General features: G+C 36.2%; 2 protein-coding genes across 4 annotated transcripts in view; one reads left to right on the top strand and one right to left on the bottom strand.

Annotated features, from left to right (window-relative positions):
- The window catches only part of CAPS2 (calcyphosine 2), a 57,284-nt gene extending 56,019 nt beyond the window's left edge, over positions 1-1,265 (bottom strand). Inside the window, exon 1 of one of the 2 annotated variants that reach the window (XM_033221239.1) lies at positions 1,049-1,265. The gene's annotated coding sequence lies outside the window, so the exon portion shown is untranslated. The remainder of the gene's footprint in view (positions 1-1,048) is intronic. The other variant, XM_033221240.1, reaches the window with a different exon arrangement.
- A 4,046-nt stretch (positions 1,266-5,311) lies between these two features.
- GLIPR1L1 (GLIPR1 like 1) overlaps positions 5,312-27,926 on the top strand; it is a 39,946-nt gene continuing 17,331 nt past the window's right edge. For both annotated transcript variants that reach the window (XM_033221238.1, XM_033221236.1), the window contains exons 1-3: positions 5,312-5,559; positions 15,042-15,287; positions 18,974-19,074. In XM_033221238.1, the coding sequence (XP_033077129.1) occupies positions 5,386-5,559; positions 15,042-15,287; positions 18,974-19,074 (521 nt within the window). In that variant the 5' untranslated portion in view covers positions 5,312-5,385. The remainder of the gene's footprint in view (positions 5,560-15,041; positions 15,288-18,973; positions 19,075-27,926) is intronic.

Here is a 27,926-nt window from a genome sequence, read left to right as displayed (position 1 = left end):
TCCGTGCCCCGCCTATTGCCCTTCTACTCCTAGAAAAGCCGCTCCCTGCGAGCGCCCCCCGCGGGCTTCCCTATTTTTGTCCGGACTGTATCAGGAACTCCGCCGAGGGCTTTGCTGGGCGACTCTCTTGGTCTCCTTTGCCGGAGGCCGACAGACTTCACCCCCACATCTTCTTTCCTGAAGCTAGATGACCAAAGAATAAATCTGCAGTTTTGTTTCTAGCCTTGCCTACTCGCTGGTTCTTTTGTGCCCGCTCTGTTGGTCTTTAGAAAAACAAATCAGATAGCACTTCTAAATGGCTTCTGTCCCCAAATAGCTGCACGTCATGGGGTGATATTGCTAGCATACAATAAATACTGTTGGCTAATGTCTTTAGCGCTACCAAAAAATAACGGAACACACTTCCCATTTCCCTCATTTTTTTTTTTGTTTTAAGGATGACTATTTCCACTTCCAATTATTATCCCTTCTCTCTTGGTAGTATTACTGGCTATTATGTTACTTATACCAAATCAGAAAAAAAATGAAAAGAAAAAAATAAACTGATTTAATTCAGCTCATAAATAAGGAAAAAAGAAAGAGCTGTAAATACAATTAGTATTTAAGCTACATGAAGGTAGGGACCAAGTCTATGTTGGATCCCACACGACTACAGACCCAGATATCTGAATTGAAACTTAGGTCATTCCTAATTTCAAACAAAACAGAGTAATACCTCTTTCACCCACATCACTACCCCGGCTCCCAAATTATATTATACTTCAGAGCACCTGCAGTGTAGCAGAAGGAATTCCCCATCCCCTACCTATATGGGATTCCTGCACAGGACAGGCGAGGGGCACAAGAGACAGCTAGCCTGATTTCACCTAACAAGCTCAGTAAGAAGAGGTCCAGAGTTAGAAGGGCTAGAAAATGTATAACCAGCGCGATTCCTCCAAAAACCGCCTTCAGAAAGCTTCAGACAGGAGAGTCTGGTTAGTCCAGGCCCGAGTCTGCAGGTTGCCCGGCAACTGGCGCCGCAGCGCGGGGCTTCTGATTACACTCTCACCTCCAGGGACGAAAAAGTCGCCGGCCCAAGTCCCTTGTACGTTCTACGCCACTTCCAGCCCCCGCCAATCTGCCTCCTCAGTTCCGCGTCTGGCTGACCGGAACTGAGCGTGTGGCCGAAGACCCCGCCACGCTCTGAGAAGTACTTGCTGGCTGGAAAACCCAAAGGGGTAAAATCTCCGCTACAGCCTCCAGAGCTTCCCAGGGAAGTGGCTCCGCGGCGCCCCTAAACCCCGGCGAGGAGCCGGAGCGGACTCGCTCACCTGCGCTTCTCCTGAGCAGGGAAAGGACCAAAGCCCGGCCGGGATCCACGGCGATTGTTGTGTAATTCTTTGTCTAATTGAATTTTATTTAGCATATTTCATAACGCACCTGTCTGTGCGCAGGGCCCAGAATGATGTTTTGAGGGGAAGAAATTTAAGCATATGCGGTAATATCTGTCTCAAGGAGCTTGCACTATTTTTTTAAAAAGACTGCAATATATTATACAGAGATTATAGATATTAGACTGGATATTACTTTAAATTTGTGTGACCATGTACATATAGATAATTACATGAATAATTGCATATACATGTATATTTGTGTGTGTATATATAATTAAAAATTAAAATGATGTATGGAAAGGGCAAAGGCCTAGAAATCAAGAAATCAAGACACCTACATTTTATTCTTTGCCAATTTTTTTTTTTTTTTGAGATGGAGTCTGGCTCTGTCGCCCAGGCTGGAGCGCGGTGGCGCGATCTTGGCTCACTGCAACCTCCACCTCCCGGCTTTAAGCGATTCTCCGGCCTCAGCCTCCCAAGTGGTTGGGATTACATGCGCCCGCCACCACACCCAGTTAATTTTTTGTATTTTTAGTATAGACAGGGTTTCACCATGTTGGCCAGGCTGGTCTTGAACTCCTGACCTCAGCCTCCCAAAGTGCTGTAATTACAGGGATGAGCCACCACGCCTGGCCCAAATATTTTTATGTATGCTCTGTACACAGTGTCTTGGCATCTACTCCTCATCTATAAAGGGAAAAAGCTGGTTTGAGATAATTCCAAGGTTCCACTCCACTCTAGCATGCACTAACTTTCCTAAATTACACAGCCAAGAGTCAGATATTCAAATTAGAATTAAGAGTTTATGAAGGTTAATCCAGTTCTTTCATAATCCTGTTTTTCTAATCTGCAGTAACTTTTAAAAATTAGCTCCCCTCAAAATGTATATATCAAAACATGAATATTTCCAGTATTTCCTGGAGCCAGTTTGGGAGTAAAAATACAAATAAATTTTTAAAGTATAAAAGTAGTGAAGTAAATGAGGTATAATGTAATCACTCTGTATTTTTCTGCTGCACTCCATAAAATTAATCCACCCATTACCCCCACATAGAAAGAAAAGCAAAAATAAATAGCAGAAAACACACATAAATATAAAACAGAAAACTAGATTTAACTTTTAAAAAGTTATAAAAGACCTTAAAAATGCTGGTGCCCCAACTAAACTTGTCCATTCCACAAATAGATGTTCAAGAAAATAACATTAGGACGTACACAAAGTCTAATCCTGGCAATTAGACTTTTTACACCTAAATTGTTTTAGTATTTCTGAATATAGCTGTCTAAGCCATTGGGAACATGGTCTAAAAAACATAATGTATACAATTCAGACATTTTGTTATAAATGTCTATTAGAAGAGCAATAATCTTGGATTATGTTTTGACTATATATACTCTACTTTTGCCAATCTTTAAATCCATTACTTTATGAAATTTCTGTTGTTGTTATAGGCAGTTAATTTCTCTATACACTAAATGAAACTAAACTAGCTGTTAACCTTTATCCTTATTAACCTTATCCCTATCAACCTTTCCTGTTTTGCAGTTCCAAAATAGTTTGCATTTGAAGCTCAACTTTAAATTTTCATTTATGTGATCATTCATTAATGCATTCAACATTCACTGAGTACCTGCTACTTGAAAATATTTTACTTTATATTTGTATTTATTTGTTCATTCAGCCACTTATGTATTTGACAAACATCCACTGAACACCTTCTATCTTCACATAAACCCAATGTTAGAAAAAGTGAAATGTATAAGCCTACCCAGTATTTCCTTTTATACGATTAAGTCAAAAATATTTATTGAGCCCCTCATATGTATATATACATATATGTAACAATTAAAATATAGTTTCTGCTCTCAAGAAGCTTACAGTTGTATACCACATTATTAGAAAGGTAAAGAGAACTAATTTGTTTATTCAACCAATTTTTATTGAGGGTCTAAAGGTTCAGTTCCTGTTCAAGGTGCTAGAGATATAGCAATGAAGAAAACAAAGCCACTGTTGTGGTGAAGGTTACCACCTGATAGAGAAGGCAGATGTTAAAAAAATAAATAACATAAATTCAGGAGGTAATTAATGCAATGAAGAAGACTAAAACAGGTTGAGTGGATAGACAGTGACAGATAGGAGATGTAGAATGATCAGGGAAGACTTCACTTGAAGGGAACTCTATAAAGAGCATTGCAGGCAAAAGTAACAGCACGTGCAAAGGAGCTGAGGTGAGGGCATCCTTATCAAGCTGATGGATGTGGCCCATGCAGAATAAGCCAGGAGAAAGTGCAGGAAAGAGGCCAGATAACTAGCCATGGTCAGATTATGCAGTGTCTTTTGGGCCATACCTAGGACTTCAGATTTTTTATTGTGGCCCCCCATAGTAACGTAAGCCAAGTCCTTAAACGTTCTCTCTCTCTGTATACACACATACGTATATGTACATGTGCCTATAGACATCTGTCTCTGTGTAGATGTATATATGTCTATAGGCATACACACATACACATATGTGTACACACACAGATTTATATAGAGAACTTTACATATATAAATGTATGTTTATATATACACACACATTGTGTATATGTATATGAGTATATGCCTATAGACATCTGTATATCCAGGAAGAGACCTATATGTATAGACACATGTAGATTTACATATCTGTATCGATTTATCTATCTGTATACCTACACGCACACATATACACACACACATGCATATGTTCATGTCTTTGGGTGTGGGATATCAGAAGCTCAGTTTGGACTATGTATGTGATAAGAAAGTAGTATATACAGCAATTCTCCATTAGCTGGTAGTAGAGTAGAAATATATTTTCTATTGCCCAGTAGAATTTCCATTGGGATCCTTGCATTTTTCATTTTTTATATTCCAATTTTCTTTTTATTTTTAAAAAGATAACAGCCGCATCAAAGTAGTTTGTTTTGTTTTTTGTGTCAAGGTTGACTATGGCAGAACATTCAGCAGATGTAAATATATGTTCACCTGAATTAAATGACATTGTAAACAACCTCGAATCACTAAGTAAAGATATTTATTTGAAACAGAAATACTAAAAAAATTAATGTCCTGGGGAAAAATGCTGGTTTATTACTGAATATCAATATAAGTGACGTAATGAATTTAAAACATTAAAATGAAGTTGATTTATATTGCATTGCAGGTAAAATAGACAATCAAATGTACTCTGTCCATCCCAGTCTCAGCATATCAATTAAAGCAACTCTTGAAGTCTACCAGTCACCAAACAGTGGCTCTGTTCCAAACTGTCAAAAAGGGAAGATTTTTGTCAAGAGAAACTACTTGGCTACGTTTCCCAGGCATCTATTTTTATCTATCTAAGCAGTCGGTCTCTTCAGACGGAAAAAAGAAGGAAATTATCAATTGTTTCACAAGTTGATACTTTAAGATCACGGTATTGTCACTATATAAGAATTGCCTATTCTTACTCTATTCCCAGTCTCTGAGGGAGGTGTCAATATGATTCTAGATTATTTAGAACAATAAAAATCTATACACGGAAGCTGCGTCTAAGAAACTAATACATAGTGCTTTGCACTCCACTGGCCCATTGTCAGCATCCCGCACTTGTTCTTTACCTAATTTGTGTGGCTTGCATATTGCAATCTGCATTACAATCCAGGCGCGCTCTGCAGTTTACAGATTGGATCCACAGAAAGCAGTTTGGATGGTTGAAACTCCCTCCACCAGAGGGCGACTCAGAGCTTTCCCCTGTAGCTCAGAGCTTTGTGGAAGGCGAACCCTGCTACCTGTTCCTCCCCACAGCGACACTGACAAGCAGATCCAGCCTGCTGGGCATCCCCGCGCTGGGCTCGAGCCTGTGCGGAGGATGGAGCCAAGGGAGATCGTGGGACGGGGTGGGGCGGGGTGGGGCGGGAGCGGGGGCGGGGGTGGGGGGTGGCGGGGAAATCGGGTTGCCCCGGCCGTTACTGGTCCGCGCTGTCAGGGCATCCTCCACATCCTTCCATGGCTCTGAAGAAGAAATTCAGTTGTTTATGGACCTTGGGTCTGTGTTTGGTGGCCAGTACATCTTCCAAAATCCCATCCATCACTGACCCACACTTTATAAACAACTGCCTCGAAGGCCACAACGAATGGCGTGGCAAAGTCAACCCTCCCGCGGCCGACATGAAATACATGGTGAGAAAGAACCAGGGCTGGGCTCTTAAATCCCTGACTCATCCTGAGGCATCTGGGTGGTAAATTTCACGGACTTAACTTGTGCTAATTCAGTGCGGACTTTATATATAGGCAGTGAAAAAGGGAAAAAAAATATATATATATATCGCACCTTGGCTGGGCTGTCTCCTCCAGAGTCATAGGAGTGAACAAGAAAGGAAAACTTGAAGCTGTTCCTTGTCTCTTGCGGGGAAGGTGGGGATGCTGGAGGGGTGTTTGGAAGTTGCTTTGTTGCACCACTAAGTTTATAAGTACTTAACACAGGATTATTTTGTTTCCTTTCCTCCATTTTTTGGCTAGCACTTTGCATCCCCCACAACCAAGATACAAGATATCAAAGAAATAGCCCAGGAATGGAGATTATCTTGTTTTCTTACTTATTTTTATATCATATGAATCCAAGATCAAAACAAAACTTTATGTGTAGTATTATTTGAAAAAATATTACAAGGATGAGAATATTGAAATCAGCAATTGAATTACATCAGATGATCGTTTTCATGAAAAATAATAAATGCATGAAGTTTAATTCCAAAAACATTAAACTGTGTCCTTTCAGACCTCCATCATATAGAAAATAAGGCAAAAGACAGTACTCTATTGAAGAATAAGCATAAAAAGCATTGGATTATTAAAATAATCCATAGAATTTACAAAATGTTAAATACTTGACTATGAATTGTGTGACTGGAAATTTCCCTTGCATTATAACTTTTTCTTGTTTATAAATGCATCATTATGAGCATAAACATTGATAGTATTAGTCTATTTTATGTACTATGCAGATATAGATACAGTGTAATTCATGTCTATTCCAGCTTTCTTCTCTTCTATCCAGTGGAAAACAAAATAAAAGTAATTATAAAATCACAACTCAGGCATTAAAATAAGTTCAAAACTGTACTAATCTACTGTATAAGAAAATTGTATTTTGAAGGAGGAGAAAGATTCAAATAGCTATCAGAAATGAAACAAGAATAAACTAATCTCTTTAATGCAGAATTGTTAAGATATTTTAATATATGCCGGGCGCGGTGGCTCACGCCTGTAATCCCAGCTCTCAGGGAGGCAGAGGCGGGAGGATAGCTTGAGCCCAGGAGTTGGAGACCTGCCTGGGTAGTACTGCGAGACCCCGTTCTCCACAAAAAGGAAAAAAAAAAAAAAGACAAAAAAAGATATTTTAATATATAATGTTTACCAGCTTGAGGTTGTCCAAGGCATAAATTAACTAGAAATAAATCTTCAACTGAATTCAGAAATACTAATATTAGTAGTAATATGGGTAATGCCTTTAGAGTTTTATTGTATATTGTATGATAAAAAAAAGAGTAAATGTGGGGTTAAATATAATAAATGCTCTTTATATTTCTTTTGTACTCATTGACTATTTAAAGCAAGATGTGATAACAATGAATTGTGGGGTTTATAATAATGTAGAAAAGAAACACATTATAACTGATGCATTAAAAATGAAGTGAAGTGTCAATAGAATTATTCTGCTGAAAGTTCCTTATATTGTTAAGAATCACAATAATATTTCCGGATGGACTGTGAGAAGTTAAGAATGCATGTTTTTATATCTAGAATAACCACTAAAAATATACAAAGAAGTAGACCTAAAAATCCAGTAAATAGAATACTAAAGTCCTTGATTAATTTTTGGAAAACAGGAACAAGGAACAAAAGAACAAAGAGGGAATCAATTAAAAATAGCAAATGGTAGACTAAAACTTAACCATGTTAAAATTATATTAAATGCAAATGACTACTACCTACTTTAATTAAAAATAAAGATTATCAGATTGGAATAATGCTTTTGTAAGAGAAACATATCATGAATAGATTAAAGTAAAAAGATGGAAAAAAATACATTATACAAACTCTAAAATTAAGATAGAATAGCTATATTTATAGCTACCAAAGTAGATTTTAAGACAAGGAGAACTACCAGAAATAAAAGGGGACATTAAGGAATAATAAAAGGGCCAGTTCAACAAGAGACACAGCAATCTTCAATGCAAATAAATGTAATAATGTATTTTAATACACAAAAATTGGCAAAAGTAAAGGGAGAAAGAGACAAAACAGTCATAGAGATTTTAATCTTAGTGAATAAGAGAACAAGTAGGTAAAAATCAGTAAAAATAAAAAAGATTTGAACATCAAACAATTTTACCTAATTGACATTAAACAATTTATACCACACTACAAAATACAAATTCTTATCAAGTATGCACTACATTCATCAATATAAACAATATGCCGAACCACAAAACAGGTCTCAATAAATTAAAAGTATTTGAAATTTTGTTCTATGTTTTCTGAAAAAAAAAGACTTAAACTAGAAATAAAGTGCAAAATCTCCCAAAATGTGAAATCAAGCAGAACATATCTAAATAGTCCATAAGTTAAAGAAGAAATAACAATAGAGATTACTATAATTTAGATTTGAATGTTAATGGAAACACAACATATCAAAACTTGTGAGATATAGCAAAAGAAGTGTTTGGAAGCATATGTATAGATTTAAATGAATATTTTAGGAAGGAAGAATAGTTAAAAATCAAGACCTATTCTTTCAATTCAAGAAGGTAGGAAACAAGCGTAAATTAAGCACAAGAAAATTAAAAAAAAAACTAAAGATAATCATAATTTGAGGAAACTGAAAGTAAAAGTATGATGGACAAAAATCAATAACATGAGAAGTTGGTTTTAAAACTATATATTGGGCCGGGCGCGGTGGCTCAAGCCTGTAATCCCAGCACTTTGGGAGGCCGAGACGGGCGGATCACGAGGTCAGGAGATCGAGACCATCCTGGCGAACACGGTAGAAACCCCGTCTCTACTAAAAATACAAAAAAAAAATTAGCTGGGCGAGGTGGCGGGCGCCTGTGGTCCCAGCTACTCGGGAGGCTGAGGCAGGAGAATGGTGTGAACCCGGGAGGCGGAGGTTGCAGTGAGCTGAGATCCGGCCACTGCACTCCAGCCTGGGCGACAGAGCAAGACTCCATCTCAAAAAAAAAAAAAAAAAAAAAACCTATATATTAATAAAATTGATAAACCAGTAGCAAAAAAAAAAAAAAGATTAATGAAGAAAGACACAACTCAAAAATAAATTTCAGGAATGGAAAATCACTTTTAAAAAACCCCAAACATTAAATGGATAGATAGAGAATATTTTGAACAACTTTATACTAATACATTTGACAACATAAAGAAAATGGACAAATGTATTGAAAATCAACATTTTATAAAATTGACACAATATTTTGATATGTTGTTTATTGAAGGATTACTAGTGAATAAATGCATAAAATGCACTAGTTTTAATGTACAATTTTTTTTACGTATGTATATGTCAGTGAAACTACCTACATCAAGATTGGAATTTTTATTTCATATATGGATGCCATGTTATTTAACACATAAAGTCTCACAAATATTACATTCTGTTCTATATGTTTTATATAGTAACATTAAATCCTTGAACTTTGCCTAATAAAAGTATTGCTCATTATTTTTATTTCTTTGATTTCTATTATTATTTTTTGACTATTGTATTCTTTGTCTTGTATAAATGAAAGAATCCTGGGTTAGAGACTGATTTTGAACCCAACATAAATCTTTTAACAGGGATATTTAACCAATTTATGAATGAGATCATTCGTCTGCATCTTCATCAATCTAAATAGTCTTAACTCTATTACATAAATTAATTATGTAATGTAAAATATTCTTAACAGAAAATGCAGGTGAATTCTAAGAAAAAAGCAATACCAATCTTATACAAATCTTTTTGTGAAACTGAAAGAGAAAACCTTTTGGAACTTTATGAGCCAAGTTTTACCCTGACACCAAACGAGACAAAACATTACAGGTTAGAAAATTATAGCTCAGCCGGGCGCGGTGGCTCAAGCCTGTAATCCCAGCACTTTGGGAGGCCGAGACGGGCGGATCACGAGGTCAGGAGATCGAGACCACCCTGGCTAACACTGTGAAACCCCGTCTCTACTAAAAAATACAAAAAAAAAAAAAACTAGCCGGGCGAGGTGGCGGGCGCCTGTAGTCCCAGCTACTCAGGAGGCTGAGGCAGGAGAATGGCGTGAACCCGGGAGGCGGAGCTTGCAGTGAGCTGAGATCCGGCCACTGCACTCCAGCCTGGGCGACAGAGCGAGACTCCGTCTCAAAAAAAAAGAAAATTATAGCTCAATGTAGATGCAAAAAATCTTCAACAAAATTATAATCAATTGAATCCAGCAACACATATAAAGAATATTATATCATGGGATTTATCTCAGGAATAAAAAGTTGGATTAGGACTTGAAAATTAATCAACATAATCAGGATCAAAACTAGAAATACCATTAACAGAAAACTCCCCAGAAAATGAAAAATCTGTGAGAAATCCAACTTGGATTGGGGGAATTTAATTGCTATTTACAATTTGCCACTCTTAATAGATTAAATGAGAAAAATTATATGATCATCTGAATAGAGTCAGGAAAACCATTTGGCAAAACGCTACATCAATTCATTTTATTTCATTTTTTTTCCATTTTATCCGTAGGTTTTTAAATAATAGTTTTGGGGAAACAGGTGGTATTTGGTTGCATGGAAAAGTTCTTTTTTTTCAATTTTTAAGTTCTAGGGTACATGTGCAGGATGTGCAGGTTACACAGGTGAACATATGCCATGGTGGTTTGCTGCACAGATCAACCAGTTACCCACATATTAAGCCCAGCATCTATTAGCTATTCTTCCCGAAGCTCTCTTTCCTCCCACCCCCATCTGCCTACAGGCCCCAATGTGTGCTGATTCCCCCCATGTGTCCATGTGTTCTCATAGTTCAGCTCGGACTTAAAAGTGAGAACATGTGGTGTTTGGTTTTCTGTTCCTGCATTAGTTTGCTGAGGATAATAGCTTCCAGCTCCATCCATGTCCCTGCAAAGGACTTGATCTCATTCCTTTTTATGGCTGCGTAGTATTCAATGGTGTATATGTAGCACATATTTTCTTTATCCATTCTATCACTGATGGGCATTTGGGTTGATTCCGTGTCTTTGCTATTGTGAATAGTGTGCAGTGAATATACATGTGCATGTGTTTATAATAGAATGATCTATATTCCTTTGGGTACATACCCAGTAATGGCATTGCTGAGTCAAATGGTATTTCTGACTCTAGATTTTTGAGGAATTGCCACACTGTCCTCCACAATGGGTAAACTAATTTACACTCCCATCAACAATGTAAAAATGTTCCTTTTTTTCCTGCAACATTGCCCGCACCTGTTGTTTCTGGACTTTTTAATAATCGCCTTTCTGACTGGCATAAGATGGTATCCAATTGTGGTTTTGATGGCATTTTTCTAATGATCAGTGATGTTGAGCTTTTTTTCATTTGTTTTTTGGCCACATGTATGTCTTCTTTTGAGAAGTGTCTGTTCATGTCCTTTGCCTACTTTTTAATGCAGTTGTTTAGTTCTTTAAATTTATTTAATCTCCTTATAGACTCTGGATATTAGACCTTGGTCAGATGGAGAGATTGCTAAAATTTTCTACCATTCTGTAGGTTGTCAGTTCACTCTGATGATACTTTCTTTTGCGGTACAGAAGTTCTTTAGTTTAATTAGATCCCATTCGTCCATTTTTGCTTTTGTTGCAATTGCTTTTGATGTTTTCATCATGAAATATTTGCGCGTGCCTATGTCCTGGATGGTATTGCCTAGATTTTCTTCTAGGGTTTTTATAATTTGGGGTTTTACATTTAAGTCTTTAATCCATCTTGAGCTAATTTTTGAATAAGGTGTAAGGAAAGGGCCCAGTTTCAATTTTCTGCATATGGCTAGCCAGTTGTCCCAGCGGAAAAGTTATTTGCTAGTGATTTATGAGATTTTGGTGCACCCATCGCCCAAGCAGTGTACACTGTACCCAATGTGCATTCTTTTATCCCTTACCCCACTCCCACTCTCCCCAGTGAGTCCCCAAAGTCCATCATTCTTATGCCTTTGGATCCTCATAGCTTAGCTCCCACTTATAAGTGAAAACATACAATGTTTCATTTTCCATTCCTGAGTTACTTCAATTCAAATACGGTCTCCAACTCCATCCAGGTTGCTGCAAATGCCATTATTTTGTCTCTTTTTACGACTGAGTCGTATTCCAATATATATATATATAATGTGTATATTTTATATATGTGTGTAAATATATATATACATTAATCACATTTTCTTTATTAACTTATTGGTTGATGGGCATTTAGACTGTTTCCATATTTTTAGAATTGCAACTTATACTGCTATAAACGTGTGTGCAAGTATCTTTTTCATAAAATGACTTCCTTTCCTCTGCCTACATTTTTTACAAAGGTGCAAAAGTAATTCAGTAGAGCAAGGATAGTCTATTCAAGAAATGGTGTTGAAACACCATTTAATACCTATAAGAAAAAAAAAAAACTTTGACCTGAAGAGCAAAAATTAACACAAAATGAATCATAAATTTAAATGCAAAGCATAAAATTATTAGAAGAAAAACAGGAGAAAATCTTCAGGACAGAGCTAGATGAAACTTCCTAACATAATGAATTATTTTGATTTTTTTCAAAACCGAAAACTATTTTTAAAAAGTCAACAAATTTGACCCCATCAAAGTAAAAAACTTCTACTTTATAAAGTACCCTGTTAGGAACATGAGAGGACAAACTACAAACTAGGAGAAAATATATTCAAACTATATATTTAAGAAAGAACTCCTATCTAGAGAAAGAACTCTCAAAACTCAACAGTAAAAAAAAAAAAAAAAAAAAATTAATTAGAAAACAAACAGAAGACTAACGTTTCACCACAGAGATATACAGATGGAAAATAAGCACATGAAAACATGTTAAACATCATTAGCCATTAGTGAAATGCACATTAAAACCACAAGGACATATCACTACACACCAATTAGGAAAGCAAAAATAAAAAATAATGACAATAGCAAGATATGGTGAAGATATGGAGAAAATTGATCAGTCATACTTTTCTGGTGGGAATGCAAAATGGTATAGCCACTCTAGGAAATAGTTTGACAGTTTCTTACAAAGAAAAAACTAAACATACACTTACATATGACTTAGACTTGCAATTGCACTGCTGGGCACTTTTTCCTTTTCCTTTTTTCCTAGAAAAAGGAAAATTTATTGCTACATAAAAATCTGCTCAGAAACATTTATGGATACTCCCGATTCAATGCTCTTGAGAAACAGGAGTTTAGTGACTCTATACATGTTTGTAATAGCTCAAACTTGTAAACATCTAAATTTCCATCAATAGATGAAAGTTAAACTGTGGTACATCTACACTATGGAATATGACCTGGTCATAAAATGGAATAAACTATCAACACATGGAACATCTCCATGGCTCTCAAAGGCATTATGCTGAGTGAAGAGAAGCCAATCTCAAAATGGATACATACCATAGGATTCTATTTATATAACATTCTTTTTTCTTTTTTTTTTTCTTTTTTTTTGGAGACAGAGTCTCACTCTGTCACCCAGGCTGGAGTGCAGTGTCACGGTCTTGGCTCACTGCAACCTCTGCCTCCTAGGTTCAAGCAATTCTACTGCCTCAGCCTCCTGAGTAGTTGGGATTAGAAGCACCAGCCACCACACTTGGCTAATTTTTGTATTTTTAGTAGAGATGGGTTTTCACCATGTTGGCCAGCTGGTCTTGAACTCTTGACCTCAGGTGATCCACCCACCTTGGCCTCCCAAAGTGCTGGGATTACAGGCGTGAGCCACCAGGCCTTGACATCTATTTATATAACATTCTTGAAATAACAAAATTACAGAACTGAAGAACATATTGATGATCACCAGGGATTAAAGATAGTGTGGATAGTGAGTGGTTGTGACTTAACGGGATAGCATGAAGGATCCTTGTGGCGTTGAAACAGTTCTGTATCTAGATATTGTGGGATTGATTACTTCAATTTATACATGTGATAAAATCACATAAACCTACACATAATCAAAAATAAATGCAAGTAAAACTGTTGAAATCGTTAAAAGGTCTGTGGATAACACCAATGTCAATTTATTATTTTGATATTATACTATTGTTACAAAAAAAAGTTATCATTGGGAAAACTAGGTGAAGTCTACACAGGACCCCTGTGTACTATTTTTGTAACTTCTTGTGAATTTATAATCAGTTAAAAATAAAGATGTTTAAAAATAACCTTGGCAATTATACCTACATTAAGCCTGTTGCTTTTGTCATGAGTTGTTTCTGGACTCTGTTCTGTTCCATTGGGCTATTTGTCTACCCTTGTGTCAATATGACAATATCTTAATGTAGCTTTATGATAAATATTGATATATGGGAGAGAAATTTTCCAGTTTTATTCTACATTGAAAACATTGGCTTAGCTTTACTTGGAACATCGCATTTCCACATACATTTTGTAATCAATTTCCACCCCAAAAAAGCTACTTGGAATTTGATTAGAAATAAAATTATATGTCATAATCAATATTCTTTTGCAATACAGAATATTCTGGTCCATGAACATTTTATATCTCTCCATTTATTTAAGTCTTTTAAAATTTATTTCAGTTACGTTTTTGCAGTTTTCAGCATAGAGGTCTTGTATATCACTTATTAAATTTATTAATACATATTGGATGTTTTGGAGTTACTCATTTGTAGAATATACATAGAGATATAATAGATTTTTGCATACTTTCATTGTATCTTTCAACTTTGATAATTTCATTTATTTTTATACTATTGTTTATGTATTAATTTAAATTTTTATGCATCCAGTCATGTAATCTGTGAATAATGATAGATCCAATTCCAATACATTTGACGTGTTTTGTCTTACGTATTTACAACTCATGCATTTCATTATACTTCCTAACTTCTTGTAAAATAATGAATAGAAATAACGAGGGCAGATGTCTTGTTTTATTCCTAATCTTGAGGGAAAGTTATAATATTTCACCATTTGATAAGATTTTTGTCTGTTTGTAGATTATCTTGATCAAATTAAGGGCATATTTTCTTTCTATTCCTAGTTTTTTGCCCTTTTTAATTATCAATGTGTATTCATCTTTTAATTGCAATAAATTAACATGAACTTCTGAATTACTAGACTTTGAATTCTGGATTATTTTAATCACATTCCGATTTATTTCTTTAGTGACTCTAATGTATCAGGCCATCTGCTAAGTACTGGTAATATAACAATGAACTGTCATAGAGTGAATATAAATAAGTATTTCTGAAGTAGAACTAAAGAGAAATGACTAACTGTGAACACAATAAATACCAAAGAAAAACTACATCTTATTAAAATAATAAATGTAAGCAAAAATTAATTGATTACAATTAGAACAATTTAATGCAAATACTTATGCACAATTCAATTTAAATTATTTTTATCTTTCAGATTTGGGATAAAGGTTTAGCAAAGATGGCTAAAGCATGGGCAAATGAGTGCAAATTTGAACATAACAACTGTTTGGATAAATCATATAAATGCTATGCAGCTTTTGAATATGTTGGAGAAAATATCTGGTTAGGTGGAATAAAGTCATTCACACCAAGACTTGCCATTACGGCTTGGTATAATGAAACCCAATTTTATGATTTTGATAGTCTATCATGTTCCAGAGTCTGTGGCCATTATACACAGGTAAATATTTGACATCTTTATTGATTAGTTCTTATTTGTGTATATTTTAATTGCCAGAATTTATTTCTCTGTACGTAAAGTGCCTTTATTTTTCTGGCTGCCTTTAAATTTTTTCCCTTATCATAGGTCTTGAGCAATTTAATAATAATATACCAAAGTTTTCTGTATGTTTCTTGTGCTGCAGTTCACTGGCCTTTCTGAAGTCATAAGTCAATAGCTTAAATCAAATTTAGAAAAATGTTGGCCACTGTTTGTGAAAATACTTCCTTCTCTCACTCTCTCTCTTCCCTCGAAGTGGGAAGTTCTCTTCTCTTCAAGTTACTCATGTAGAAAGTCACTTGAAGTTTTCCCACATAAATTGATGCTCTTGTCTCTTTTTTCTTGTTTTTTTCTCTCTGTGATTAATTTCAAGTAATTTTATCGCTGCATCTTTAAGTTTGTTGATCTATTCTTCTGTAATGTTTAGTCTCCTGTTAATCTCATTCAGTTTGTTTTCAATCTTGCACCTTAAAGTTCGTATCTCTACAAATTTAATATTTTACATCTTCAATGACTATACCTAATATGTTTGCTCTTTCATCTAGCTTTTTAAGCATATGAGATAGAGTTGTAATAATTAATATTTTCCCTGCTAGCTCTAGTATCTGTGCTAACTCTGTGTTAGTTTCAATGGATTGATTTTTCTCTTCATTATGCATCAAATTTTCTTCCCTCATATCATGTTGGGTAAATTTTATTATATTTCCAATATTGTACATTTTGCCTTGTTGGGTGCTGGATTCATCTGTATACTATAAATATTCTTGAGCTGTCTTTTTGGGTACAGCTAAGTTACCTGCGACATATTCGATCCTCTTTGTTCCTGCTTTTAAAATATGTTAGGTAGAATAAAAGTAGTGTTTAGTCCAGAACTGATAATGATCTCTCACTACCCAGGCAAGATTCTTCTGCATACTCTACCTAACACACTGAGAATTATGAAGTTGTCCAATTCAGAAAGTGGGAATAGGTCCAATTTCTGACTTTGTGTAAACCTTGGTATTATTTCCTCTAGTTCTTGTAAATGGGTTAGACTAGTTTCTTCACATGCATGTTTTTTGATTAGTACTTTGCTGAATAGATGATGAGGACCCTCTGCACATTGTCCTAGTGTGTCACTGTACAATTCTCACCTCTTCAGAACTATGCCATCTAAACTTCTGCGTCCTTGGTCTCCCCAAGACTCTCAATCAGACTCTCTCAACTATGAGAGTCTATCAAACTTCTTCTGAGCCATAATGTAGAAACTGTCTCCAGGCAATATACCAGGACAATTATAGAGTTTCCATCTTTTTCTCCCCAAATCTCAGGGGTATTACATTGTGTTGCCTAATGTCTTGAAAACCATTACTTCCTATCATTTTCCCAATTTTTAAAATTATTTCAGGTAGAAGTGTAAATGTGTCTAAAATTCACCTTTTGGCCAAACTTTAATGCTAGGCATGGTACTGAGCCCCTAGAAAAGCCTGTTTAAGCAATATAAATAGCTCACCTTCTTCTCTAGACTTACCCATTTGTATAAGTTTAATTAATACATAGGGTCTTAAAGCAAGTCGTTCTTATCAGAGGTGCAGTGAACAAATAATAGCAACTTCCATGTTCCCTTTATGTTCATTCTTCGTTCAACAACAGGATGTTCTAAGTCTAGACACTCTCCAGGACATCAGGAAAGATGTTGGTAAAGAATATGGTTTGGCTACTACTGGGAAAATTGAGAGAATGAATCAAGTGTCAGACGTCCTGACAACAAAAAGATGCAATATCCCTAATAATATGGCATCAAGGCTGAGTCATAGCTTTTATATATCCTTTGTCTTCTCTTTTGCTGTAAAGCAAAAAAAGAAAAGCAGGTTCTCAAATGCCCCTTCTCCCTTCGTATTGCTAGATCAGAAAGGGGAGCTTACTCTTTATTGACTAGTTTACACTTAAGGTTAAATAATTAGGAATGGTTATATTCTTATAAAATCAACAACTATATCTTGCTTAATGTTCCAAACAAAATAAGAGAAAATTTTATTGCATTTACCACCTAGTGATATTCACATTGGAGTGATATTCACATACATCCAATATTCATATTAATATTACATCTAATTTCTTTAATGAAACCAATACATCATAAACCTACATAGTGAATATTTATTCTCACCATTTCAAAAGCCCCAAAAAGTCACAATTTAGATAGAATTTAATGGTGTAGTTAGTTATTCATGAGCCAAATTGTTAAACATGATTTTTTGGAAATATATATATTTTAGTTGTATTTTTTATTAATTGTTTAAAACATTCAAAAGGAAAAATGATCTTTTAATCATCTCACTTTATCTCATTTCATTAAGTGGGAAACTACCTCAGAATTGATCTGTCACTTACTCACCAAAACCACAAAGATGGCTGAAAGCAAAATTCTTTTTTTTTTTGAGATGGAGTCTCGCCCTGTCACCCAGGCAGGAGCACAGTGGTGTGATATCAGCTCACTGCAAGCTCCACCTCCTAGGTTCAAGCGATTCTCCTGCCTCAACCTCCTAAGTAGCTAGGATTACAGGCACATGCCACCACGCTCGGCTAATTTTTGTATTTTTAGTAGAGACGGGGTTTCGCCATGTTGGCCAGGCTGGCCTCAAACTCCTGACCTCGTGATCCACCCGGCTCGATCTCCCAAAACTCATTTTTAAATTCTCAGTTCACTGTGATTTTTCTTGCACTTTTGCTGCCTCTCAAGCAAACAAAAAGCCAGTAAAATATATTTTGCAAAATTATTGATTCTGGCTAGAACAAGCCGATGAAAAAAATTGATACATGAATTTACAAAATAGGTTAGTACGTTTTGCTAATAAAGTTGTAAAATAAATGGGATCCGAAATTTGTGTTGTCAAAATTTATTCTGTGTCTAAATTCCTTGGATTATTTTTCAAATGGAGTAAATCAGTATTTTCTTCCCTTTTTTGTTTATTTGGAAAACGAAAAAAATTTATTCTCTCATTGTCACAAAAAACTAGTAATGTTCCTCACCTCTTTATCTATCTACTGTAACTAGTTTTCCATAGAAGTCTTCTTCCTTTTAAATAACTTTGCTATTCTTTGCAACTACATAAAAATAAAGATTCACTATCCTTATGGCAGGCATCTTTGAAAATCAACTCAATATGTTTTTAATTCTTACCTATGTCTTGTGACTTGACAAAGGTAAGAATATGGTTAAGATTGCAAAATTTAAAATGTAATTAGTAAAATTTTTCTGAGAAAAACAAATAAATGTAAGTTATTGTTTTCATTTATAGTCTGATTTTAATATTGTTTGTATGATATTCCCATGGATAGAATAAAAATGTATTTCATAAATAATCTAGAAGAAATTATTTTGGCTGTATATTATATTATGAGTTTGGTTATATATTATATTTTCCTTTTGATTTATGAGAATTACCAGTGTGGAAAAACTAGCTTGGTAGCTCTCATAAAATCAGCCATAACAATATAAGAATTTTAAACTAAATATAAAAATTAGAAAAAATATGTAACTAATAAGTATTTATGTACAATATTTTCTGTAGCATGACAAAGATTATACTAATTATCTAAATGCATTGTTTGCATAGAACAGAATTGTTTTCCATATGTTATCTTGACATTCCTTATCTTTATAGTTAGTCTGGGCCAATTCATTTTATGTCGGTTGTGCAGTTGCAATGTGTCCTGACCTTGGGGGAGCTTCAACTGCAATATTTGTATGCAACTATGGACCTGCGTGAGTTATTTTCTCTTAAAAATATTTTAATTGAAATTAATGTTGATGATGGTTGCCAAATAAGAGGATCTTATACTAGAGACAAGTGTATTTTTGATAAGTAACGACTCCCTTTACAGTGCTAATCAAATGAGATAGGTGAAAATAGAAGATGGTGGCAGAATATTGCCTTATTTAAAGAAAAACTATACCTGTCATAAAATATTTAAACTTGAGAGAGAAAATGATGGAGACTGTTAGGTTTAAAAAAAGAGATAATATAAAATACATTGCCACAGCAATATATAAATACTGAAACACAAAAAGGCTGGCAGATGCTTCACTAAAATATAAAATAAGTGGAATAAGAAAATGATTGAGAATGATTGTAAAAGCACATACTTTTAAGAAAAGAGCCACATAACTTTAATTGTCTTGCTGATAATTGCATATCTAAATGAAAATATAGCATAAGCTTAAAGGGAAACTCCGAAAATGAAATTCTAGAACTCTAATCTCAGTTAATCTATACTAGGAAGAATATAAAAACAGTTAATAACCCAGCTGTTCAACAAATATCAATTTAAAGGCCGGGCGCGGTGGCTCAAGCCTGTAATCCCAGCACTTTGGGAGGCCGAGACGGGTGGATCACGAGGTCAGGAGATCGAGACCATCCTGGCTAACACGGTGAAACTCCATCTCTACTAAAAAAAAATAAAATACAAAAAACTAGCCGGCGAGGTGGCGGGCGCCTGTAGTCCCAGCTACTTGGGAGGCTGAGGCAGGAGAATGGCATAAACCTGGGAGGCAGAGCTTGCAGTGAGCTGAGATCCAGCCACTGCACTCCAGCCTGGGCGACAGAGCGAGACTCCATCTCAAAAATATATATATATATATCAATTTAAAAATAAGCAGTAGAAAAGATAAAAACAAAGACAGTGAATAAATACGCAAAATTGACAAAAAGGAGCTGAGATATACCAAAATTACTAGAGAGAGGCAGAAATGTGTATATATCTCTCTGTATTTTCTTCCATGACCTTACACTTGGAAGCAAAAACAAGAATGATAAATACAAATTTTTATAGCTTGGGAAAAGTAGAGTTGTTATAGATTCAGAGAAATTATAAAACTACTGACACATTTATTATCTTTTCTCTTAAGGAGACTAATCACAAGATTTGAAATGGAAAGAGAATAATAATAGAGCATGAAGGCTCAAGATTTGATGAAAAAGCAGTTAAGCATCATATTGCTTTGAATAAGTCAGGTTTGGGGGTCCAAACAAACTATGTACGTAACAGATTGCTTATGGGTCTTGTGAAAGCATATGAGGATATTGCTATGTCACCCCTGGCCAAGTGGTAGGGAGCAACATACCCTGTCACTTGAAACAAAAGCCAAAAAAAGCAAAATAGACGAAGCACATGAAGCAATGGCTTTAAAGACACTGGTTATAATACAACAAAGGGCTGTCATCTCTGAAAACAAACAAAAAGAAAGTTAGACCTATAATTCCCCCAGCTTTCTGTCTCAATGAGAGTTTTCAGGTCATGGCACATGAAATTACTAAGACAGAGGTTGACCGACTGACTCCCTGAGTTGAAGAAATGGAGCTAAAAGTATAAGAATACCAATACATCTAGAGTTCATGGAAAAGAGTACCAGAGAAAAGAGAACTACACAGAGAGAACCCTAGAGATCTACAAAAGGTATTCCTTGAGTATTGATTAGCACGTGCATGTGAGCAGGCCAGATTAAGAAGCATCTGAAACAGTAAGAGGACACAGTTCTTGGCACTCACACAGTGAGCATAACTAAACTGCTCCAGACCCACCTAACAATTCATAATGTAAAACCTGAAAGGATCAAAATGTTCCCGTGTAATCTGACTGTATCCCACATAATAAATGATTGAGAATGATTATAAAAGCACATACTTTTAAGAAAAGAACAACATAACTTTAACAACAACAACAAAAAAACTCAAGGAAGTTTACAGAAATACATAATACCCAGCACCTAACGCAATGTCTGGGATCTAATGAAATACTGCCAGCCATATACAGAAGGAAAAAAATAAGACATAATAAGAAGCTGAATCAATAAGTTGAAATGAATTCAGAACTTACACAGATGTTATAATTAAAAGAGACATTAAAATGGTTGTAACTGCTTTCCATATTTTTAAATGTTAAACAAAGATGAAAAATATTCAAAACAGAGGACTACAATGTCTGAGACTTTTTAGAAGTTAAAATTAATGGAATATTAGACATTCCAGAAAAGAAAGATGAATGAATTCAAAATCATAACATTAGAAATTATCCAAGACAGTGATTCAGGAGTTCACGGCTGCAGTGAGCCATGATTGCCCTGGGAAACAGAGCAAGACCCTATCTCTTTATAAAAAGAAAAGAAGGCCGGGCGCGGTGGCTCAAGCCTGTAATCCCAGCACTTTGGGAGGCCGAGACGGGCGGATCACGAGGTCAGGAGATCGAGACCATCCTGGCTAATGCGGTGAAACCCCGTCTCTACTAAAAATACGAAGAAAAACTAGCCGGGCGAGGTGGCGGGCGCCTGTAGTCCCAGCTACACGGGAGGCTGAGGCAGGAGAATGGCGTAAACCCGGGAGGCGGAGCTGGCAGTGAGCTGAGATCCGGTCACTGCACTCCAGCCTGGGCGACAGAGCAAGACTCCGTCTCAAAAAAAAAAAAAAGAAAAGAAAAGAAAAATATTATCCAAGATAGAATCCATAGGGGAAAAAATATCCAAAAAGATAAAATTTGTATCAGTTAGTTGTGATACAACTTTAGTGTAAATTGATTTCCTTAAATTGGACTCCCTCCTGGCCAGAGGGACAGGCTGGAGACTGCCTAAGAAGACCGGGTCCCAGGAGGCAGGGGTACCCACCACCACTGTGGCTCCAGTTGGCCATTTTCCCCTGCTGCTGGTGCCAGCAAGACTGAGTGATTTGGACCAGGAGAAATTCCCCACAGCGCAGCACAGGTACTGTGACAGTTTGTGGCCAGACTGCTTCTTTAAGCAAGACCCTGACACATTCCTTCTTGCCAGGCAGGGCCTCTCCCCGAGGGATTTTCAGCACCCCCAGCCAGGGGTTTATGGACAGATCTCTGATTTCCATGAGAGGAGCCCTTAGGAGGACGGACAGCCACGGTATCATGGACCGCAATCTTATCCTTTTCTGCAGGCAAACGCTGAGGAGTCCAGGTAGTCTGGATAAGGGAAATTCTTGCTTATTTAAGTGGGTCCCTGATCCTATTTCTCCTGACTGGGTGAGATCTCCCAACAGGGGTCTCCAGGCACTGCATACAGGAGCATTCTGGTAGGCATCAGGTCAATGCCCCTCTGGGGCAGAGTGCCCAGTGAAAGGAGCAGGCTGCCATCTTTGGTGTTCTGCCACCTCCACTGGTAATACCTCCAGGGGTCAGAGGGACCGAGGTGAACAGGGTCTGGAGTAGGCCCCCAGCAAACCACAGCAGCCCTAGGGAAGAGAGGCCTTACTGCTAAAAGAAGAACAAACAGAAAGCAACAACAGCATCAATTAGACCACAAAAACTCCATCCAAAGCTCAGCAGACTCAAAGATCAAAGGTAGATAAACGCTTGAAGATCAGAAAGAATCAACTCAAAACTGCTGAAAACTCAAAAAGCCACAGTGTCTCTTCAACTACAAATGATCACAACACATCTCCAGCAAGGGCACAGAACTGGGATGAGGCTGAGATGGATGAATTGACAGAAATCGGGTTCAGAAGATGTATAATAATGAACTTGGTTGAGCTAAAGGAGTATGTCCTAACACAGTGCAAAGAAGCTAAGAACCATGATAAAATATTACAGGAGCTGTTAACCTGAATAACTAGTTTAGAGAGGAACCTAAATGAACTGATCAAGCTGTAAAACACAACATAAGAACTTCACAATGCAATCACAAGTGTCAATATCCAAACAGACCAAGTGGCAGAAAGGATATCAGAGCTTGAAGACTATCTTGCTGAAATAAGGCAGGCAGACAAGATTAGAGAAAAAAGGAACAAACAAAACCTGTGAGAACTATGGGATTATGTAAAAAGATTGAACCTATGACTGATTGGGGTACCTGAAATAAATGGGGAGAACAAACCAAGCTGGAAAACACACTTCAGGATATCATCCAGGAAAACTTCCCCAACCTAGCAAGAAAGGTCAACATTCAAACTAAGGAAATCCAGAGAACCCCAGTAAGATACTCCATGAGAAGATCAACCCCAAAACACGTAAGCATTAGATTCTCCAAGGTCAAACTGTAGGAGACAATGTTAAGGGCAGCCAGAGAGAAAGGCCAGGCTGCCTACAAAGGGAAGCCCATCAGACTAACAGTAGACCTCTCAGCAGAAACCCTAAAATCCAGAAGAGATTGGGAACAATATTTAACATTCTGGTTTGAGATGGAGTCCCACTCTGTCACCCAAGGTAGAGTGCACTGGTACAATCTTGACTCATTGCAACCTCCGCCTCCCAGGTTCAAGTGATTCTCCTGCCTCAGCCTCCTGAGTGGCTGGGATTAGAGGTGCCCGCCACCACACCCAGCTAATTTTTGTATTTTTAGTAGAGACAAGGTTTTGCCATGCTAGCCAGCCTGGTCTCGAACTCCTGACCTCAGGTGATCCACCCTCCTTGGCCTCCCAAAGCGCTGGGATTACAGGCTTGAGCCACCATGCCTGGCCCAATATTTAGTACTCTCAAAAAAAAAATTCAGCCTAGAATTTCATATGCAGCCAAACTAAGCTTCATAAGCAAAGGAGAAATGAGATTTTTTTTCAGATAAGCAAATGCTGAGGGAATTCATCACCACAAGGCCTGCCTTGCAAAAGCTCCTGAAGGAAGCACTAATATGGAAAGGAAAAATGGTTACCAGTCACTACAAAAAACACACTGAAGTACACAAACCAACAACACTATGAAGCAACTATACAAACAAGTCTGCAAAATAACCAGATAGCATCATGATGACAGGATCAAATTCACATATAACAATACCAACATTAAATGTAAATGGCCTAAAGGCTCCATATAAAAGACACAGAATGGTAAGCCGTACAAAGAGCCAACATCCATCAGTGAGCTGCATTCAAAAGACCCCATCTCACATGCAAAGACATACATAGATTCAAAGGGATAGAGGAAAATTTACCAAGCAAATAGAAAACAGAAAAAAGCAGAGGTTGAAATCCTAGTTTCTGATGAAACAAACGTTAAACCAACAAAGATCAAAAAAGACAAAGAAGGGCATTACATAATGGTAAAGGAATCAATTCAACAAGAAGAGCTAACTATCCTAAATATATATGCGCCCAATACAGGAGCACCTAGATTCACAAAACAAATTCTTAGAGACCTACAAAGAGACTTAGACTCCCACACAGTAACAGTGGGAGATTTTAACACCCCACTGTCAATATTAGACAGATCATAGAGACAGAATATTAACAAAGATATCCTGAAGTTGAACTCAGCTCTGGATCAAGTGGACCTGATAGATATCTGCAGAACTCTCCATCCCAAACAACAGAATATGCATTATTCTCAGTGCCACAAGGCACTTACTCTAAACTGCACACAATTGTAAGTAAATCACTCCTCAGCAAATGCAAAAGAACTGAAATCATAACAGTCTCTCAGAATAAAAGACAGTCAAATTAGAACTGAAGATTAAGAAACACTCAAAACCACACAACTACATGGAAATTAAACAACCTGCTCTTGCATGACTCCTGGGTAAATAATGAAATTAAGGCAGAAATCAAGACGTTCTTAGAAACTAATGAGAACAATGAGATAACATACTAGAATCTCTGGAATGCAGCTAAAGCAGTGTTAAGAGGGAAATTTATAGTGCTAAACGCCCACATCAAAAAGCTAGAAAGATCCCAAATTGACATCCTAACATCATAACTAAAGGAACTAGAGAACCAAGAGCAAACAAACCCCAAAGCTAGCAGAAGACAAGAAATAGCCAAGATCAGAGTGAAACAAGGTGATACAAACATGAAAAACCCTTCAAAAAAATCAATGAATCCAGGATCTGGCTTTTTGAAAAGATTAATAAAACAAATAGACTGCTAACTAGCTATAATCATAAATAAGTAAAGAGAGAAGAATCAAATAGACACAATAAAAAATGATAAAGGGGATATCACCACTGACCCCACAGAAATACAAACAAACATCAGAGAATACTATAAACACTTCTGTGCAAATTACCTGGAAAATCTAGAAGAAATGGATAAATTCCTGTAAACATATGCCCTCCCAGGACTGAACCAGGAAGAAGTTGAATCCCTGAATAGATGAATAACAACTTCTGAAATTGAGGCAGTAATGAACAGCCTATCAACAAAAAAAAGCACAGCACCAGATGGATTTATAGCTGAATTCTACCAGAATAACAAAGAGGAGCTGATACCCTTTCTTCTGAAAAAATTCCAAACAATTGAAAAGGAGGTACTCCTCCTAACTCATTGTATGAGGCCAATATCATCCTGATACCAAAACCTGGCAAAGAAACAACAAAAAGCATCAGGCCAATATCCCTGATGAACATTGATGCAAAAATTCTCAATAAAATACTGGCAAACCAAATCCAGCAGCACATCAAAAAGCTTATCCACCACAATCAAGTTGCCTTCATCCCCAGGATGCAAGTCTGATTCAGTATATGCAAATCAATAAGTGCAATTCATTATATCATCAGAACTAAAGACAAAAACCACATAATTATCTCAATAGATGACAAAAAGACCTTCAATAAAATTCAGCATTCCTTTATGTTAAAAACTCCTCTCAATAAAACAGGAATTGAAGGAGCATACCTCAAAAAAATAAGAGCCATTTATGAGAAACCCATGGCCGATATCATACTAAATGGGCAAAAGCTGGAAGCATTCCCCTTGAAAACCAGTACAAGACAAAAATGTCCTCTCTCATCACTTCTATTCAACACAGTATTGGAAGTTCTGGCCAGAGCAATCAGGGAAGAGAAAAAAAAAGGGGGGTGGTATTCAAATAGGAAGAAAGGAAGTCAAATTGTCTTTGTCTTTGTTTGCATAGATGATATAATCCTATATCTTGAAAACCCCATTATCTCATCCCAAAATCTTTTTAAGCTGATAAGCAACTTTAGCAGTCTCAGGATACAAAATCAATACTCAAAAGTCACAAGCATTCCTGTACACCAACAACAGACAAGCAGAAAGTGAAATCATGAATAAATTCCCATTCACAATTGCTAGAAAGAGAATAAAATACCTAGGAATACAGCTAACAAAAAAAGTGAAGGATCTCTTCAAGAAGAACTACAAACCACTGCTTAAGGAAATTGGAGAAGACACAAACAAATGAAAAAAACATTCATGTTCATGGATAGTAAGAATCAATATCGTGAATATGACCACACTGCCCAAAGTAATTTATAGATTCAATGCTATTCCCATTAAACTCATTGACATTCTTCACAGAACTAGAAAAACTATTTTAAAATTCATATGGAACCAAATAAAAGTCTGTGTAGCCAAGACATCCTAAGCAGAAAAGAACAAAGCTGGAGGCATCACACTACCTGACTTCAAACTATACTACAAGGCTGCAGTAACCAAAACAGCATAGGGGTACAAAAACAGACACACAGACCAATGGAACAGAATAGAGAACTCAGAAATAAGACCTCACATCTATTATCATCTAATCTTCGACAAACCTGACAAAAACAAGCAATGAGGAAAGGACTCCCTATTTAATACATGGTGCTGGGAGAATAGGCTAGCCATATGCAGAGAATTGAAACTGGACAACTTCCTTACAACTTATACAAAAATTAGCTCAAGATGGATTAAAGGCTTAAATGTAAAACCCAAAACTATAAAAACCCTAGAAGAAAATCTAGGCAATACTATTCAGGACATAGGCATGGGCAAACATTTCATGACAAAAACATCAAAAGCAATTGCAAAAAGCAAAATGGACAACTAGGATCAATTAAACTAAAGAGCTTCTACACAGCAAAAGAAACTATCATCAGAGTAAACAAGCAACCTACAGAGTGGGAGAAAATTTTAGCAATCAATCCGTCTGACAAAGTTCTAATATCCAGAATCTACAAAGAATTTAAGTAAATTTACAAAGCAAAAAATCATTCAAAAATGGGCAAAAGACATGAACAGACACTTCTCAAAATAAGACATTTATGCATCCAACAAACTACAAAAAAATAGCTTAACATCACTGGTCAGTAGAGAAATGCAAATCAAAATCATAATTTGATACCATCTCATGCCAGTCAGAATGGCAATTATTAAAAAGTCCAGAAACAACAGATGCTGGTGAGACTGTGGAGAAACAGGAATGTTTTTACACTGTTGGTAGGAATATAAACTCCACAATAGTCAAACCATTGTGGAAGACAGTGTGGTAATTCCTCAAAGATCTAGAACCAGAAATACCATTTGACCCAGCAATCCCATTGCTAAGTATATACCCCCCAAAATATAAATTATTCTATTACAAAGATACATGCACATGTATGTTCAGTGCAGTACTATTTACAATAGCAAAGACATGGAATCAACCTAAATGTCCATCAATGATAGACTGGATAAAGAAAATGTGGTACATATACACCATGAAATACTATGCAGCCATAAAAAGAAATGAGTTCATGTCCTTGGCATATATATGTAAAATATATAATGTTTATTACATACATTATATATAATATACATTATATATCATATAATATATATTTTATATATGGTTTTATACATGTTTTTTAAACCATATATTCAATTATCTCATTATACTAACCATATATAACAT

The sequence above is a fragment of the Trachypithecus francoisi genome, unplaced genomic scaffold (assembly GCF_009764315.1).
Source record: "Trachypithecus francoisi isolate TF-2019V2 unplaced genomic scaffold, Tfra_2.0 Lachesis_group11, whole genome shotgun sequence".
NCBI classification, from domain to species: Eukaryota; Metazoa; Chordata; class Mammalia; order Primates; family Cercopithecidae; genus Trachypithecus; species Trachypithecus francoisi.
Note: the sequence above shows the minus strand (reverse complement) of the source record. Positions and strands in the feature narration are given on the sequence as shown.